We start from the raw sequence: 20,907 nt of genomic DNA, 5'->3' as shown, positions 1-20,907 counted from the left end.
ATAATATGCGTGCGAAAGTAAACAGTTTCCTGAATTAATTCCGCCGAGGTATCTAAGCAAAATATTATACATTTTAATCTGACATATATTTCGTTGCATATTTTATTGACGTATATTAGAGTATTTTTTGTTTTGAATGTGATTTTGAAAAAAAGATGTCACTTATTTATGTAGACCATTTTCTTTTAGTGGAAGATCAAATGTTAAATTGAAACTTTACGTTTAAGTAAAACAAATAAAGTAAGAAGTATGTTTATAAAAGCTCGCGAAGCGCGCTCCTGTTCATGCCAATCTTGCGGTGAGCAACTTGTTGCCGTTGTGAACTTTTGAAAGAACAGAGAAAGTGGTATCGGACGTCTTTGTCGGGGGAGGAGCGTGAGCGCGGGGAGCGCACCGCTGGCCGTCGCTCAACTAGCTTCATGCACGCCGTCACTCAGTCGCTTCTCACTCGTTGGCGAGAGCGGTGTTGTAGCGCCTTTATGTGCGCGAGTTGGCCGTTATGTGTCGTACTTCGAAACAAGTTTGACGGGAAATTCGTTAAGTTTTCCGATTGCATCCGGACTAGCGTAGAGATGTGCGCGTATATACTGAACCAAATAGTGGCGTATTAATTAGTGACAGTTTTTAAGTTAGTTGTTAGAAATGTTGTCATTTGGATTATTAACTGTGTGGTATGCTGCGTGGAGTTGGATGTGCCTGGGTGCTGGTGGGGCGTCTTTGACGAGTCGAGTGGCGGAGGCGCCGCAGGAGTGCGAGTGGCAGCGTGTATCGGGTGGTGCGGGGGAGCCCACGCGAGTGCAACTCGCGTGTTCGCTCCGTACCGCCGCAGGCGCCACCGACTTGCTGGCTGGACTTAGCACTTCGCAGGCGCAGCGAATTACATCACTGGATCTACATTGCACGGATGTGCTTTTCTTTGAAAGTTCATTGGATGTTGGCAGAAGAAAAGAGGAGGGAACTGAACTTCTGTCAAGATTTCACAATTTAAAAGAAATGAGAATCGAATCATGTAAGATAAGATACGTGCCGTCGGCTGTGTTGTCACCGTTAAGTGGTTTACGGAGTTTAATTATTCGTACACATAATACGGATTGGTCGGCTATGTCTATGGAGTTTCACCGTGATTCTTTTCGAGGGTTAACTGATTTGAGAAACTTGGACTTAGGAGACAATAATATTTGGATTTTACCCTCTGAGATATTTTGCCCGTTGTATAATTTGAAAGAATTAAATATAACACAAAACAGATTGCAGGATATTTCGAATTTAGGCTTCTCGGACTGGGGCAATGGTCCAACTGCGCCTGGAAAGTCTTGTAATACTGTATTGGAAACTTTAGACATGTCCTACAATGAAATCAGTGCTTTGCCCGATAACGGCCTTTCAAGTTTACGCGCACTTCAGAAGTTATTTATGCAGAACAACAGAATATCGAATGTAGCGGATCGAGCTTTTGTGGGACTAAGCGATTTGCAAATTCTTAATTTATCAACGAATGCATTAACCGCTTTACCGCCAGAAATGTTTCAATCTTCGAGAGATATCAAGCAAATTTATTTAAACAACAACTCATTAAGTGTACTTGCGCCTGGATTATTGGAAGGATTGGACCAATTACAAATACTGGATTTATCTTCTAACGAATTAACAAGTGAATGGGTCAACAGAGATACATTTTCGGGCTTGGTTCGACTAATAGTTTTGAACCTATCACATAATAGAATAACAAAAATAGATGCACTGCTGTTTCAAGATTTAAATAATCTTCAGTTTTTAAGTTTAGAGTTTAATAACATTGCGCGAATAGCAGACGGCGCTTTTTCTAATTTAAAAAACCTTCATTCACTTTCTTTGGCGCATAATAACATAATAGAAGTTGACAGTAATCATTTTTCAAATTTATATGTATTGAATCAATTATTTCTAGATGGAAATAGAATCAATAAAGTGGATTTGCGTTCATTTGAAAATATAACGAAACTTCACGATTTAGGTTTAAGTGGAAATCAACTATCGGAAGTACCAGATGCCATAAAAACACTACGATTTTTAACATCTCTAGACTTAGGGATGAATAGGATTACAAAAGTAACAACAATGCAATTCGAGGGCTTAGATGATTTATATGGCTTACGTCTTGTTGGAAATAAAATCGAAAAAATTTCAAAAGATACATTTTCTGCGTTGCCATCTTTACAAATATTAAATTTGGCTTCCAACAACATCGATCAAATAGATGATGGAGCATTTGCATCAAACATGCAGTTAAAAGCTATCGGATTGGATGGAAATAAATTAGTAGATTTAAAAGGTATATTTACGAATACACAGCCCCTTGTATGGTTAAATGTATCAAATAATGAATTACTTTGGTTTGACTACAGCCACATACCAACCAACCTCGAATGGTTAGATATGCACGAAAACAAAATAGAGAAGCTTGAAGATACCTATGGTGTGAAAGAGACATGCAATGTTAAAATGCTCGATGTCAGCAATAACAAGATTCGAAGCATTGATGAATTCTCATTTCCCAGTAGCATCGAAACTGCAGTTTTAAATAATAATCATATTGAAAAAATAAATCCTGGTACCTTCTTGCAAAAGTATAACTTAAACAAAGTGATGCTTTATTATAACAAAATAAAAACCTTAGACGTTGGTGCATTTGCAATATCGTCTGTTCCAGAAGACAAAGATTTACCAGAGTTTTATATAAGCGAGAATCCTTTTGAGTGTGATTGTACAATGGAATGGCTGCAGAGAATTAACCAATTAAGTGACCTCCGACAACGACCCAGGGTAATGGATTTAGAAAGTGTAAGATGCTCTTTAACACATTCACGGAGCAATTCGGATATGCTTTTACTCGAAGTTAAGTCCTCCGAATTTTTATGTGAGTATGATTCTCACTGCTTCACCCTGTGCCATTGTTGTGATTTTGATGCTTGTGACTGCAAGATGACTTGTCCAGATAAGTGTTCATGTTATCATGATCTTACTTGGAACTCGAACGTAGTCGATTGTTCGAGCGCTGGCTACGATCACGTGCCAGAACAAATACCAATGGATGCCACCGAAATTTATTTAGATGGAAACCTTCTTAAAGAATTAGGAAATCACGTATTTATCGGTAAAAAACGATTGCAAGTTTTGTATCTCAATAACAGCAACATCAATACAATACAAAACAGAACGTTTAACGGGATTGAATCGTTAAGAGTTCTTCATTTAGAAAACAATAACTTAGAAGTGTTAAGAAATACCCAGTTCACGAGACTTCAAAATCTCAACGAGTTATATTTACAAGATAACAAAATTAGAGTAATAGAAAACGATACTTTTAACTATCTACCATCTCTAGAATTTTTAAATCTAGACAATAACGGATATGTTGATTATATGCCTTGGAGAGTCATCACGGACAATAACCCTCGTACCCGTGTTTCTGTAGAAGGGAATAACTGGGTGTGCGATTGTAAAGACGTTGCTCCGTTGAATCAATGGTTAATAAAAAAATCAAAGGATACCGAGAACATGATGTGCTACTTTGCTCATGGCCAACCGATGAATAAAACTATAGCGACCGTAACTAAGGAATGTAAAACTGAGACCACGACAGAGGAAACAGGGACGGAAACTTTAGATCGGTTATTTATTGAAACTAAGGATGGGGTCGAAAATTATATCCCTTATATTGTAGTGGTGATAATATTAATAATAGTGTTGTTTTTAATGTGTGCGCTACTTTATATGTTTCGTGAAGATTTTAAATTATGGATGCACTCAAAATACGGTGTACGAGTATTCAGTTCGGCGTCAAAAGATGTAAACGATAACAAGAATAAACGTTTCGATGCATTCTTTGTTTACAACTTGCGAGATGAAGATTTCGTTACGCGCGCCGTAAGCTCCGAACTAGAGAATTCGGGTCACACTTTGTGTCTGCAACATAGAGACTTACAATTAATCGAGAGACGCTCTAGTGATAGTTTAGTTAGTGCAGCCGAGAGTTCAAAAAGACTTGTGATAGTATTATCTATAAACTTTTTACAACAAGAGTGGTATAATCCAGAGTCGAAAGCGGCAGTTCAAAGTGCGATTAATTCAGTGAACGTTAGACACATACGTCAAAAAATTATATTCCTCGTGACTATTGACTTAAGTGCCATAAACATTGATCCAGATTTAAAAGTGTTGCTTAAAACGTGTACAGTGATTGTGTGGGGTGAAAAGAACTGTTGGGAGAAACTAAATTTTTGGTTGCCTGACGTTGACGTTACGTTACCTAATCGGACGCTGCATAATGCGAATAATATGAAAACCGGTAACAGGGAGGGGTTTGGAAGGCACGGGAACTTGAGGTATACCGCGCCTCCGACTTCCCATGATCCGTGGTATAAATACGGGATGGCACCTCCTATTCTAATGATGTCGAGTCCAATGCACTCGACTAGTGCCAGTGCTGAGGTGTCCGCCCGAAGTACGGAAGACGAGACGTGTTCGGTAGCCAGTAGTGAAGGCCGACCGGACGACCGGTTGCCTCATCATCATAGTTATGTCTCTATAGATAACCACCAGTGTGAGGAGCGGCCCCTTAGGCCCGCTCAACAAATACCTATGTCAAATACACGGCCCACTAACGTAAGAAAGACTTACTTTGTATAAAATAATAAACAAAATGTGATTTATTCTAAATGTAAATATTAATTAATCTAAATTAAGTAGTTTTTTTTTAAATTGCATATTAAAATATTAAGATATTAAGCTGGTGCTGAATGCTAAATATAGTAAGAATTAAAGGTTGTTTGTAACCTTTGTTATCATATGTTACTTTCCATTTACAAGTACTACAAGTACCTTATCATTGAATATAGTTTATTTAATAGTATTGAATTGCATTTAAATAATAAAGTACCTGTTTATTAAAACTGTCATCAAGAAAACTACTTTTCCATGTTATTTGTTACAAAACAAAACATTCCTTTTTATATAATGCCGAATACATGATGTTGTAAGGTTCCTGAGAAATCCTGTAAATATAAACAGGATAAAACGACTAATTTGTGATAATTTAGGTACTTATGTTTGTCCCTATGATTACAAGTGAGAAGTGTATGTAAATGAAATGATATAATATTATGTAAATAGAAAATTATCATGTTGAATATGTCGAAGAACTGAAATGTACCCTAGTCAATTGTAAATAGCTATTCTAAATATAAGTATATAATTTGTGATGTAATTATTATTTAGAATATTAAAATCGTATTTATTACGCTTCCAAAATGCAGAGTATAAATAAATTAATATTTTTGTCTACTTTATGATTTTATTTTTTTTCTAAAAACATTCCTCGGTTCAATCAAATTCAATCTCAGCTAATATTTGATACTCACAAACGACTTATACACAGTCGTTTATATATTACATCATCGAAACTTTATTATAAACTCATATCTAAAATCAAAGTGATTGAATAGAGGCGCAGTAAAAAAATCATCGTCATAATCAATTTAACGAATTGCTTTATTCGCCCATCCACATTCGAATGTATAAATATTTATTTTATCTAAATTGATCAAGCGGGATAAGATCGCGCCGTGGTCAGTGAGATATAGGTTGACCGCACACATTGTTTTAGTCCATCAGAAAGTAATTTAGTAACTACGAGTATTAGAAAAAAATAATTGCAAAACTTACTGCCATAAATTCTGTAGTAACATAATTTCTTTACTTAAGATGAGTAAAAAGATGAGTTTTAAAGTATGTAATTGAAATAATTCTGTTGATTTAAAGAAGACAGTTCAAATATTGCCTTGATTAATGTATGCGCAAGCGCTTATTTTTAAAAGCGGCCGCGACAGTGCGCGCGCGCCGAGAGCCCGCTGCGAAACTATAAATCATCGTCGGACCGCGGGGATGAATAAATACCGCTGTAATTGACTTTTGATTGCACTTCGATGTCTCTCCTTATTTAACTAGTTACAGCAGAGCAATTGATTTTGTAGAACAATACATCATTGTCAAATACTATCTACGTTATCCATATCGTAGGAATTGAAAAATGAACACAGGCTTTTATATGAATTAAAAATGCTATTATGACCACAGTCCTATATATATCATTCCTATAAATATATATATACATATATATATATATATATATATTGAATACCATGATCAATAATCGTTTAATGTGAACGGGAAATTAATTATTTTAATATAAGTATTTTAAAAGAACTTTCTTTGCTTGAAAGGTTTGCCAAATTCATCATATAAAAAAAATATTAGTAGGATTTCAAATGATGAGTGTAAACAACACTCGAATTTAATTGATTATATTTTAAGCTACTAGTTAGATATTATTTTTAACTAAATACGACTTCGATGTAAGGGAAAATAATATGTCACATTATTTTCTAAATCTTTTATAAATAAAAATCTATATACTTATCATATATGAAAATCCTTCAGTCGTCTTACAATTAAAAGTATCGTACAAGAATTTATTTTCGGATGATATTCGTAAAAAAATCGTATAATTATTTGTATAGCATATTTTGTAGGAAATAATTCTAAAGTGTATTAATTTACTTACAAAATCGCCAATTTATTTCAGTTTAGACATAACTTTGAGGACATATACATATTTAAAATGACGTAAGTAACTAAAGGCGTAGGCGTCTAAAAGCCATTTTTAAATTAGTATTAACTAGTAAGACTGATAGTGATGTAGGTAATATTTAATTAAAAATAATAAATTACAATATTATGATGCGTATAAGAGTGTTTTATAGTCTGCTAAAAAAAAATTAACTTAAATATAAAGATTAAAAAAGATTCAAAGGTGTCATGAACCATAATTATATTAAATTTTAAGACCAAGATCTGCCAATTTATACTTAGGTAATGTAAGTATAATATTAAAATATGTATTATAATACTCCGAAATATAAGAATTACATAATATTGATATCTATATTTAAATAAACGAGCTATGACGAATTACGGCTAAATGATCATGACTAGGATGACAGAAACGATGTCTAATGGAGTCGACGATACGGCAAATATCTTAATTATTACTTGTAACATGATCCAGTGAAGACTTCACGTATCAAATGTTCAATTCTAAATCTTGTCTATGGTCTTAGAACGTGTCTTCGGCTAAGAGTCATCCATTCACGCCAATACTCTCACAAATCGAACACTCATCACCTTTTTTCCCGTGCAATACGATACACCATTGCTTATAGACGGCGCTTTATCCAAAACCCGTTCTAAATGGTCCCTTGGAATCAAGAATTTACGTTGAAAATATCTAAAGTCAAGGTGACAATTGATTATGTGTCCGTTGGAAACAAAAAGGAGAATAGCTCGATTCGTTATGTCGTCCCGAGTCGTAGGCCGCTCGAAACAATAGATTGGTTCTGCTTTATGATTCTATAAACGTTTATGTCCCGATAAACGGCGTTTTAGCTTTTGACCAAAGATTGTGATGTTATCACTTCTCGGACAGTTTTATTATAAAAGTGTAGAAGGCTGCAGATAGCATTGCTTTAAAGTAAAATTTTATTCAGCGATGTGAAATGATCATCATTCAAAATTTAAAGCGCTTTCAAGGCTAGAAGTGGAAGCATTATTTACCTATTATAATTGCCAGTTACAATATAAACATACTCAGCCAAGCAGTAACCCAAAAAATTTCGTTGTATTATTTTATGACGGTGCGTGAGCATTACATAATTATTTTATATTTTTTTAAATTCTTCCTACTTCGTTAAAACAGTTAATGATTCTAATAAAAGTCGATGAAAAATTTTAACATGGCTGAGTTACGCGTAGGAGTCGAGACACCGTAAAATAATAAAAAACCGTTATGGCATACACAAATAATATATTCATTAGTTGATTATTTGTTTGTCATAATTTCGAATCTATTTAAAATATTTACGAACGATCGAAACAATTTGATTGGCATAATAAGGGTTATTCGATATCTAGAGTTATTAAGGAAAATATTTTGTATTATTAAACTATACAACGACAAAAATAACAGAAATCGTTAAATTTTTTACACAACCTAACAACAATATATTAACAAATATATATTAAAATATTTACCTTGGAGTTTTATAAATTTATATTAAAAAAAAAACAAATATCACGTAATTCATTGATTTATAAGAACTCCTTTGTATACTTTCTTATAAAAGCAAAAGATAATCAAGATTTAAATGTTTGATCGTTCTACTGTGAACTGTGAAATCATCGAATCGGAGTCAGTAAGCTGTTTTTTAACTTGAATATTATTATTCGTTACAGCTTTTAGATTATATTCATACTAGATTTAATAGCAAACATGAATAAATTGTATCGTATCCTTGAAAACAAGTTTATTCATTACCCATAAAAAAAAATGTTCTATCCTAAAAGTTTAGAAGCAAATATTGTATAATATTATATATATTTATCTATACTTGTCCAATGCTCAAGAACCGCCATAGTAATTATTCGAGTGCAGCTGTTTCCGCTGGTTCCGATGGGTGGAGTCAGCTTTTTTTATATATGCTACGATCATTGGTTGAAGACACGAAGGAATTATTTTAAAATCGCAGGGGACGTGTTGAAGGCGAAGAATGTCACGCATATGTTCCAGGCTGGAATGAACTCATTAACAATATTTTTTTAAACAAAAACACATAAATTAAGAAAATATTTAAATGACGCGGGTATACATATATTACGCCTTGAATAATTTATTTCAATTAAGAAATATTTTGCTTTGATAATTCAAGACATTAAGTAATTTTTCTTATGAAGTTTTATTACATTACAATAATCATTTTTGTTTAACTCGACTTCGTAGTTGAAATATTACATTTTGTGGTTTTCCTCTTATTTAGGTAATCCTCATTCCAGCGTGCAATTAAATTGTTATGTTATAGTTTATTTATTAAAATAATTAGACTAGTCTTATAATGTGTTTAAAAATATACATGAGTTTTGTTTGTATGTTCATATACATTATAAAAATTGACTTGTTGACAACTAACACGTATTGTTAGATAATTATAAATGTTTCTCTGGTGAAGACGCAGCTTTATAAATCCATTTAACACTGATTTAACAAAAAAAAATAATTCAAATTCATTTAAGTAAATTAAATGTCATTTAATCTAAAACTTATCTTCTAAAAATAATTACGATTATCCTAAAAAACTTATGTAGTTTTTATAAATGTGTATTAATAACTTTAATTACTCCTGTTAAACAGCCGCAACGTTACCTGGGTGGTATTCAGATCGATACGATAACATATTTTTTAATTATCATCCTTAAAGGGCGGGCTTCTAACGCCTAATCTCTATTTTGATAAACGTTTTAGGAACATCTGCGAGCTATTCTCATTACTTACATATTTTTTTTAATAGTTGTTATCTGGTTGAGTTTAAGAGGAAATGAAAGATACGATAATTACTGTTACCGCGAAGTTTCGCGTTAACGTTTTTAAGTATAACACTTAGTCGAAACAGGTCTCGTAATTTTATAAATATATAATGTAAAATACTTTTTACGACTTCGTATAAAACGACAATCATCAATTTTTATTCCTTATCTATACTAAACTAGTTTCCGTGGAGGAGGGTTTTGTTTGCAGGTATTAGGTAATTTTTTCCGTCTATCCGTATTCCGTCCAGCTATCTCTGTACCATATCTTACTAAGATCCATTCTAGTGTGATTGAGTAACAAACATCCATCCAAACTTTCGCATTTATATTAATAGTAAGGTAAATAAATAATAGTATTAAAAAAGAAAGAAAGTAGTTATACTTTAGTATTGTTGTGTTCCGGTTTGAAGGGTGAGTGAGCCAGTGTAACTACAGACATAAGGGACATAAGAACTTAGCTCCCAAGGTTGGTTGAACATTGGCGATGTAAGGGAATGGTTAATATTTCTTACAGCGCTAATGTCTAATGGACCATCAGGTGGCCTGTTTGTCCGTCCGCCTAACTATATCGTAATAAAGAAAGAAATATTTTTAATGTGTTCTAAAATTAAAATTATATTTTTTTTTACATATTTAGTTTTGCGATTTTTATAGGTATGTGTTTCAATTTGGAAAGACGAAGGACCCAAAGTGCTAAGATCGTTTACTTTCGAGATAAGATTGTTAGATGCAAAAAACCTATCGCCATAAGGCACAATGTTGCAACATTATGCAAAGGAATTTTTAAAATACTCATATGATGTTTACTCGAGCTAATGAGGCCACGAAGATGAGTTTGCCGATTATTTTGTGTATTATCGAGGCATTTGTATGATGTAATGAATATTGAGGACAAATCTATTCACTTATGTTTTTATAATTTTGCAATAAACTTTACCCGCGCGTAATTTATAAAACACGAACTTAGAACCCCCTTTTTACCCCCTTAGGGGTGGAGTTTTGTAAAATCCGTTCTTAGCGTATATCTAAATCCTATAAGGAACCTAGTTGACAAATATCAAGTTTGTATATATATATCTATCTATATATATGTATGTCAGTCAGACAGTTATTTTAAAGTTTTATCAAGTAAAGCAAAATCAAAATATACTTTATTCAAGTAGGCTTTTACAAGCACTTTTGATCCGTCCTTTTACAAAACTATATTATTAACTATATTAACAAGAACCGGCTTTTTAGACTCTTAAAATACAAAGTTATGTTAGTTCAATATTATTAATAAAACACAAATAAATAAAAATAAAAATAAAAAATTTTAATAAATTCGTTTCAGCATTATTATTTTTTTTTATAAAAAAACACCCCATAAAAACTTAACCAATATTAAAAAGGCAAAGTTGATAATGATGCGGAGTAGAACAAATCGATCCGAAACCAATGACATATTTAAAAAAAATAATTGAATACGTGAATTTAAACGCAGATTTTGGGTTCGCATTATTGTGATCTCTAAACCTTACGAGGATAGTTTACCCAGTAGTAGAATATTTACGGTCTGTTTAATTTTACAATTATTATATTCATGTTTGTTACATGAAGATCATTATTGTAAAATTCATCATGAATATTTAATGATACACGCTTTAGGTTTAATGACGGATTATCTATTAATGAAATCGACCATTTGCGTGATAAGCCACAACCATAACAGTAGTTACTTAGTCTGGCATATGCGTTCATATGCAGAGATTAACGAGGGGTTGCACTTGTCACAAAAATATTAAGTGGGTGGAATTGAATATGGTGATCAGAGCACACAGCATCGACATACAATGCTTAGTTCATTAAAATTGGCCCTGGAAACAGCAAAATCTATGGAGCAATTATTATTATATTTTTAATTTATTTAAATACATAATTTTAGTGAATGTGAATTTTAGTGAAAGTTAAGTAATTTATAAATATAAATAAACATATACTCATTTATTAAGTTAGTATACGTATTTATAAATAACATTAGTAGGAGTACATAGTAACTAGTTGATCTTTTCTACTCTGGAAGCATTCATGTATTTTAATCGTAAATTTCGTAATTCAAGCTAAGTTAATATAAAATTTAATTACTTTCAGTTCTAGAATTTCAGTTATAAATACTTCACATTTATAAAGCACACTAAATAACATTATTTCGTATTTGCGATTGTCATCAGTATCAACGTACATTTAAATCCGATTGATAAAGTGTCGCGTGAATACCGACTCCATCGTAACGGTGACACGCTGGTCGGTGATCTCAATACTCCCTTTACACTCGCCGCCACAATGCTCCTGCGCTATTCTAGACTTTTTATTTCAGTCACGGTCCTTGAATTACGTAATTAGCCGCTCATTGGGAGTTTGGGAGCGTCCTGTAGCTCTCTGTATAATTAGTATTCGAGTAAAATAATAAAGCAATCGGTGGAATTGTTCCAGCTTATATTATTGTATTAATCTCGTTCCTGTTGTTATTGGTAGCTTTGTACTTAATTAATAATAATAAATTATTTTTAATTCATAACATTAATAGTGCACTTGTTGTAAAAGCAATAAAAAAATTCAATTAATAACGAGTAGCAAGTGCCATCGTTCATGTTATGTTATTGTGCCAACGTTTTTGTCCCGATTCAAGCGGCCCCTTCAAATAAAGCGCATTTGGCATAACAATAGATTAAAAAACGCAAGCATAAAAAGCATCCGCGGTTATCTATTAGTATCTAGTTAGAATTACACACGCAGATGTTACAAAAATAATAATCCGTTTCACTGACGAGCCCTCACGAACGCGTCTCTTAAAAAAATATTTCCTTTTACCTGAACGGTGAGTTAAGACAGTAGGATTTATCTTGAATAAATAGTCGATGCCCGGCTTTGAAGACTTACAAATTGTCTTTTTTTTACTTAACGTAATATATTATACCGGGAGTCTAATTTTAGAGAGTATACTTATGTTTTTTTTTTTTTACTTTTTGAATGGATAGAATACTTTATTAACATTCATAGTGTTTAAATAAAGTTATATTTATATCATTCGGAATCTGTAAATATGAAATATTATTTCAATAATTCTTGTTTTTTACATAAACGTTAGTGAGTGGTAGAAGGGGAGGTGTAAATTACCTTATGTCCCTTTTGTCATTTTGCATAGACATTGTCAGGGGTCAACCTTTGACAATGTGTATGCAAAACTTTAGGACGATTGGTTCAGCAGTTAAGATGTGAAAGCACAACAAACAAACACACTTTCGTGTTTATCATATTATTATTATTAATATTTGAGTAATAAAAATGGTCATAGATATTTTTTTTATATAAGAGGAGTGTTGAAATATTTCAAAAAACAATGTGGCACAGAAAAGTACGAAAGACATTTTTTCAGTTTAGTGTTATACCTACGTATTCGATATATTTTTTTATAAATATTAATACTATGACAGTGGTTGAACTAAATAAACGACATTTGGACGGCATACAACATATTTAGTGGAAGAAAGTAAAATGAACGTACATATATTTATGTTCAAAGTTCTTAGAAATTTCAATTTAAAGTATCACGCTGATGAGTTGTGTTACAAGTCGTGACATTGTAGAAATATAGAGTTACATTGCAGTGTAATATCAGCGCCAGGTGTGTTACATAAACTAGTATGTCTGCTTACACCGACAATTGTTTACTTTAACCTTCACAAAAACTTTACATCGTCTTCGTATTTTATGAATACGTTTTTTGACGTTTTTGTAATTGTCTTCAATTATATTGTAGAATATAAAAATGTACGATTGTTTTCTATGTTCATTTATTAAAAGTGTTTTTATAAAAACACGAACTAGAATATAATGTTTAATTATGCAATTGAATATTAATGATACAGTACATACTGTATTGATAATTTTTTTTACACAATTAGTAACAAAAGGTAATAAACATCTGCCCTAAATAAATAATATGACTTAACGAATGACGTTTCGGATTCTTCAATGCGTCCCGGGTCTAAATGGTAACAAAAAAACTTACAAAGTACTCTCAAATATTTTATATGTCGAGTGATTCGTAGTCGGTATAAACGTAACATTTAAATAACAAGAAACTTGATAGTCATATTTGAATTTCTTTCTTTGTAAATACATCTCAAGCTTATCCCGTGATGCAAAACCGTTACTTGATATTTTGACGAAAACCATGTAAGTTACAAAGAGCAGTTAGTAGCAACAAGTTGGGGATTTCCTGTTTCGCCACCCATCTGCGGACAAATCGTTTGAAAATATCACATTACAGATTATAAACAGGCATTGAAAAGTGCGGATGTTTCTTTGGATGATTTCGGGGTGCTTTTTTGTTTTTTTTGAACCGCACCGATATTGAATCACAGGGCAATTAATGATTTTCAATGCATTATGGGTGTGCTACCAGTTCCGACCGGAAAATACAAATCGTACAATGCGTAATCTGATATACAGCCACCTGTTGTCTTCAAATAAAACTCGAAATGAAATCAAATGCGAATATTTGATTTGTATTAAGGTTTTATCGTTCTATACAGTGTGTTCTCAGGAGAGGATCTGCTTGAATTTTGTAATTTAGACAACGAACACAATAAGCGCGTTCGTCTGAACCTTTCAGCTTTCAGTGCGAAATCGTAACTCACTCCGATACGAGAGGGCGCTGAGATTGGTTTAAATATTTAACTCATCTATATTTTAAATTTACTGTGCTTGTAAATAATGTGTGAATATTTTAAATAGATACTCGATGTTGAAACATTTCTATGTTTTAAAATATGTGAGCTATGTGATGTAGTAATTTAGGACGTAAATATTTAAACATGAATAACGTAAATAAATCATTATATTTCAAGAAATATTGATCCATTTTTTAGTAATTAGATAATTAATTATGAAACACATGAAAAAAAATAATATAATCTAATATTTATTTTTAAATTAAAAATGTATACACAGATATTTATGAAGATATTTATTAGTATTATGATATGAGTACCGATGGCCAATGCCACAGTGGAAGAGTGACAGAAACATAACATAGGAACAGCGGAAAAAGAAATCAATAAAAAAGGTTCTCTTTACGCTTACTGTCAACAAATGCCACACTGTTGCCCTAAGGAATCCTCTCCTTTTGTGGTGAATGCTTAGAACTTAATCCATCACGCTGCTAAAATGCGAGTCGGCGGATACACGATTCGTTGATATAAGACACATGCAGGTTGAAACCACGATGTTTTCTTACACCGCCGAGCACGTGTGTGGTTGTATGTGGTTTATAAACACAAATTCGATCCCGCAATCACCAGTGAAGATGCACGCGTTCTAATTCTTTTGTTTTTCGCATAATATTAACACATACCATAATCAACAAATGAATTTTAAGCAATTGTTCAAAAGAAGATTTATTTACAGTACTGAATACTGTAATGGTAGAATTATTAAGTATTGTTTTAAGTTTATATTATCATAAAGGAAGCACAGTAGTATAATTATGAGAAGTCTTATTCTGCTATTACGTCTGGATTGCTCATTCCTCGGGTGCTATTAAAGTAATTATATAATTATTTTATTATCATACAAGTAATATTAAAGGCTGTATAAAGTAAAATCAATCAATAAGTTATGGTGATTTTGTATTTGATAGGATATAAATAACGTCAAATTAACTATCATAAAATAAATAGCGCATGAACACACGGCTGAACTGTATTCGAACTCCTTCAGATAAAATCGTCTTGTGCTATCCACTGGACCTTTTATTTGGGCTATTATGAAATGATTTAACGAATTTCTGCTCTAAATTAAACAAAATATATTAGGGTCATTATAACGTTTGATAGAATATGACTGCGTTAGGCGTTCGTTTTTTGAAGTTAACTGTATTTGTAGTGCACATTAAAGCATTAAGATTTACATTTTATTATATAATAATGTTTATGAAGATACACACGAAGTATTAAACATGACTCAACCTATCCAACAACGGCCAAGCAATAATAATATATCTACTATAGAAACGTCAGCGGTACCAAAGATGGTAATTGCAAATTGATAATTGCAATTACACGAACAAAATAAACTTTGAAATCGTGCTAAACTGCTCACTTATTGAAGATAATAATTTATATACTGTATAATATTTAATAGCTTGGGACTCATATCTTCTATACATACATATAATAAAATTGGAGTGTCTGTTTGTAATATTAAAATAATCGCTTTTTACTAAATGCATATGTATGTATACACGGTGCATATACCAAAATAACATTTTTTGTCTGTCTGTCTGTCTGAACGGCTGTACCGATTTTGATGGTACTTTCACTGGCTGATAGCTGATGTAGTAAAGAGTAACTTAGGCTACTTTTATTTTAGAATTATATATAAAATAGTCCAGTACCGCGTGCCCACTCCGCCGTCACGTCGGGTGCCTCCTACCAACGACTTGATATCACAAAAGCTGCCTAATACAGAAATAATAAGTTATAGAAAAATTTGAGAACCGAATTATAACTTTATTGTTAAATTCAAACGCGCACGAATACGCCGGCGCAGCTAGTCTATATAATAAAATCGTCCGTCTGTTGTTCGTAAATCAATTTATCTGGTGCTAAGTTATATTCTGGATGACATTATTATAAAATACTTTTGGCATGAATCTTTAACTTTTTTGCTTGGTTAGGTTTTGTGCGTACCTGGGTATGTATCACCCACTAATAATGTATTCCACCGCTAAACAACAATGCTTTGTATTGCTTGGTTCCGATATAAAAGGTGAAGCGAGTCGTATTACAGAACGCACATAAAATCTTCATTCCCATGGTTGGTGGTGCATTGAAGTTGTAAGTTCTTTTTTCTGTCAATGTCTATGGTTGGTGGGTACCACTCATAATATGGAGGTTCATTTGTTGTGTCTTCCTATATTAAAAGAAAAACATACTAGTTCAGATCCATCAGGACTGTCCCTTACTATATTTCGAATGAATTTGAAATGGTTTAGCAGTTACAGAATGGTCATAAGAATTCTTCATAAACATTAAAATAAATAAAAATAAAAATTGGACAACATCACATACATTACTCTGATCCCAATGTAAGTAGCTAAAGCACTTGTGTTATGGAAAATCAGAAACATTGTTTGTGTTGAACAGGTTTTGATCCATGAATGTGTACTTGAATGTTAAAAATGAGTTTAAAATTGTTTCCGACAGTATGTCTTAGTATCTTGAAATTATTAGGGAACACAATAATACAAGGGACATGTACTTTTTGATACGATGAATGCAAAGTTCTAAAATTTTTCCTTTTTAGAAGGGAGTTGTGTGGTTTTAAATTTATTTTTTTATGTAATACTCAGCGAACTGCAGGAGACTCAACTGATGGAAAGAGACTGCCACCACCCATGGACATCTTCAACATCGGGAGGCTTGCAAGTGCAGTACGAAAATATATTGTAAGCATAGATTTAGTATAAAGCGAAGTTACACTTTGGTACTAGTTTCATATTAAAGTTGCTACGATTAGTGCACCTGGTGGGAGGCAAATAATATCCCATCCGCTTTTATTGTACGGATTTCCTTCGAGGTCGTTTATTAAAGGTTAATTGGTCTCCTTAAAGGTATCTCTGTTAGTTTTATCATCATTTATTTGATTGATTTTATACTTTAAACATAAGCTATTATAATGTCGATTTTCATTAAACAATACGAAGCTGTATGAATATGTGCGCAGTTTGGACTGCGAATGAACGATAGTGAAATATCATTCATATTAAATCTGTTACATATAATGATGATAGGGACTAATAACTAAAGCACGTTAAGTCTTGTTCTTGCGCTTGAAGTCTTTGTGATTTAGTTGATTATAGCTGTAGACACATATTAGTACAAAAATGACTAGAGCTAAATGAATAATTTTTATACTCACCCGAATCGGAATGATAAATTAATTTAAGTTCTCGAATGAGTTCTCTAGCTATAAGATAGCCAATAGACCAACGCCTATATAATGTATAGACAAGTTTGTAACTCAGAATAAAATATTCAAACGAATTACTTTAATAACCAAACTGAATTTAAGCATGAACCATCACACGTTTATTATGAGCTAACCTTAATAGTCTTGAAAGTATTATACAATATTAAATGGTGATATGTTTTAAAATTCACTCCGGGTGACCAGAATAAGTACACTGACTATCATCAAACAGGATTTGAAAGCTGACTGTCGGAATAACGTCCGCTCGGTCCCATAACATATTGAAATTTATACTTTTAATTTGTTCTAAGCTAATAAATATTTGTGTATCAAGCCGATCATAAATGTCGAATTTACAGGCAAAGTGTTACCGATGTAGCTCGTATTTGCATTTCAATTCACTATATAAGTTTTAAATAATAACCGTAGACTTTTGAGTTATGAGTAATATAATGTTGGATTAACGTGTTTATTAAATTAAATATTAATTTTATGATACTTAAATGTTATATACTTATGAGGTTTAAATGATTCTGCGTCAAAATGTTATAATATTTTAGCAATACCTACAAAATGTTAAACTTTATATTTTATTGACAAAGTTAAGGTCTTATTTTATTCTTTGATGTAGAAACAATTAATAAATTAAATCATAATAATGAATAAATATGAAATATTTCCATATCTAAGGCTACATGTACATGGCGCTGCGGTCGCAACGACTTCAGACCACATGCTGGGTATATAAACGCAAACCGCACTACAGCCGTGCGGGATCCGCGTTTCAAACGTAAATCCCCTCATTAAGTAGTAAATCAGAGATCACATTACAATAAGGCAATATAATAGTTTCAGTTCTGACTTTTGTTAGAAGCAAACAATAATGTATGTGAACAATATATATTGATAAAAGAGATGTTCTTTTGTAGTACATAAATGTGAAAATCTTCTAAAACAATATAAATTAAACTTAAAATTCAAGACGCAGAGCGTTTCGAACAAGTTATAGTATATAATATTGTGGTATAGGTAGGCTATACTTCGCAGTTTTACTCGCTTTATATTTAAACAATTGACATTACATGCGTGCATTACAAAGTCTTGTGATCTTAGTTTTGATATAATATATGGACAACGAGGAAAACAATCCAAATAACCGAAAATTATGATATACATGAGAATAACGGCTTAAATTTCAATATACAAAAAACAGTGGCACGGCACCAGCGCTAACACGCACACGGCCCGTACGCGGTTTTTTTCTATATTATAGAAACATGCAATCCGGCACCGGTGCGTCTATAGCATCATGTAAATGAAGCTTAAATAGATTTATTTGATATTAAGGTACTAATTTAAATATGTATTTTAAAATATATTGTTTATTAAATAATAGTTTATTTATTGGAACTAGATTAACATATTCATTGCACTTTAATTACGGTCGTATTATTATTACTATTATAAATTTAACAACGTTGGATTGAACTCGTATCTTGTCCTAAGCTCACCCACGATCGTAAGTGTAGTGATAAATAACTGAAACATTTATGAGGACATTAAGCGTTGTGGCCGTTTTGCATTGCGTTGCGGGGACGCGATAAAACGACGCATTGGAGTTTCGCGCCACGTTTTGACGGACCGAAACGGAATGGGCGTGCGGTGCCGGCTTGTTACGTGTTATTATGATTACTGTCATTGGATATATATAAAAAACCATTAATTAAAACCTTTATTAAAGTATAATATTTGAGGCCGTTATGTAAATAATTCTTATCATATTTTAATTTATTAAATGACTTTTAATTCAAATAAATTTATTCAAGCTTTAAATTTTCACATATATTTTTTTATAAAATTTTAATAATTAAGTACTATTTGATTGTTCGAACAAATAAAAAATGATTAGATTGTTTTAACTCATATGCGAATATATTTTAAATTACACATAAATAATGGACTTTATCATATATAAGGATATTACCAGACAATGGGCCTATTAAGGGAATTCGTTGTGTATAAGCGGCACGCGTCCTTCCCGCGCTATCGAACTCAAAGCCGCCGCCATGTTTGCATTTCGATCCGCAAGCAACCTGTGTTTAAGTTGACTCGGGAATTATATCGCAGCGATTAGTGTAATAACTGGTTGGCTCAAGGCTTTTTCTTGTTTCAGCCTGGACCATGTGCTCTCTGACATCCGTACGCATTGAATCGCCTCGCTCAGAGTCGATTGTTTGGACATGGCGCGCCCATTGTCTTCTGCATTGTAAAATGTATAATTATCACATGAAACATATTTTTATATATACATATTAAGGCAATTACAAGACAAATATCAAGAATTTGACGATACTTCTTCAGATCTTTACTGCAACAATGCCATCAAAAAATAAATACATAGTTAAAAAAGCGAATAAGGTTTTCTAAAATAATTATTTATTAAAAATTAAAAAGTACTTATTAAAAAAAAACAGGCCAATTTTTTTTAATATAATACTTTCATAACGCTGTTTTAATAAATACTTTTGTCATAATAATACACCTACGTTAATGTTTTAATCAATTTATTTAGTATCATTACTGGTACGTGTGTCTTGGTTTAGGAAGGTTCTGAAAGTTTAGCGTACACAGACAGAGAGTTCGTACAATAATGTAGTAGTTTTACATACATTCGTATCGTAAATATTGATTGTACAGCAAACAGGCGCATGTAATTGCGTGTGCCGAACGCAGCTTTTACAGAACTAGTTGCAAACCGCATGGAATGTATGTAGAGTCGCACGGAAATTGTTTACAGGATTTCGTGCTCTATTTCAATAGCAATAAGAATTACACGTTTATAAAATATATGGTCCACCGTTCAACAGAATGCTTCGAGACATTAATGTGTATTTATTGTACGCGTCTTGTAATGTTTTTATCGTCTGTTTTCGAACGATTTGCTCTGATGTTTAGAATTAAGAGCCTTTTCTACTGCAATATATTTTACGAGATTTTAGAAGACATTTTTAAATCTAGAGTATTTCCTTAAGTTTATCGCCCATTAAATGTATTTAATAACGTAATTATGGTAAAGTCATTTGTAAACATGGTTTTTATTTTTCTTTGGCTATTTTCGTTTGTGAATCTGTAATTATTTAAAGAAGATCTCTGTTCTAAATTAACAATAATAATAAATACAGTAATCTTTTTAATTTACATATATACGATTTCACGATGGTTTAAGCGATATTATTTTTTATTTATTTTCGTATCTCATTATGTATCTAGCAAAAGCCTGCGGCTGTTTTCTATTAATATTTTAATTGAATGATGAAACATAAGTAATTATAAAGCCGGTATAAGATACTTAAAGCAATAACCAATGCTTAGTAAAAATATTATGCGTTTCTATACTTTCTTATTTAATTCTAGGTTAAGGAAAATGTTTAAAAA

At 32.2% G+C, this 20,907-nt stretch overlaps 1 protein-coding gene across 1 annotated transcript; it reads left to right on the top strand.

The window, feature by feature from the left end:
- The first annotated feature begins 451 nt into the window (after window positions 1-451).
- LOC113400852 (toll-like receptor Tollo) lies at window positions 452-5,322 on the top strand. Its single transcript, XM_026640523.2, has one exon. It carries the CDS (start codon window positions 643-645, stop codon window positions 4,666-4,668), a length of 4,026 nt encoding a protein of 1,341 aa, XP_026496308.1. The 5' UTR covers window positions 452-642; the 3' UTR covers window positions 4,669-5,322.
- Window positions 5,323-20,907: the final 15,585 nt, after the last annotated feature.

This window comes from Vanessa tameamea, chromosome 11 (assembly GCF_037043105.1).
Source record: "Vanessa tameamea isolate UH-Manoa-2023 chromosome 11, ilVanTame1 primary haplotype, whole genome shotgun sequence".
NCBI classification, from domain to species: domain Eukaryota; kingdom Metazoa; phylum Arthropoda; class Insecta; order Lepidoptera; family Nymphalidae; genus Vanessa; species Vanessa tameamea.
Note: the sequence above shows the minus strand (reverse complement) of the source record. Positions and strands in the feature narration are given on the sequence as shown.

Bases quoted from the DNA above. Each gene is read 5' to 3' on its own strand.
- LOC113400852 (XM_026640523.2), top strand. From the start codon at position 643: ATGTTGTCATTTGGATTATTAACTGTGTGGTATGCTGCGTGGAGTTGG.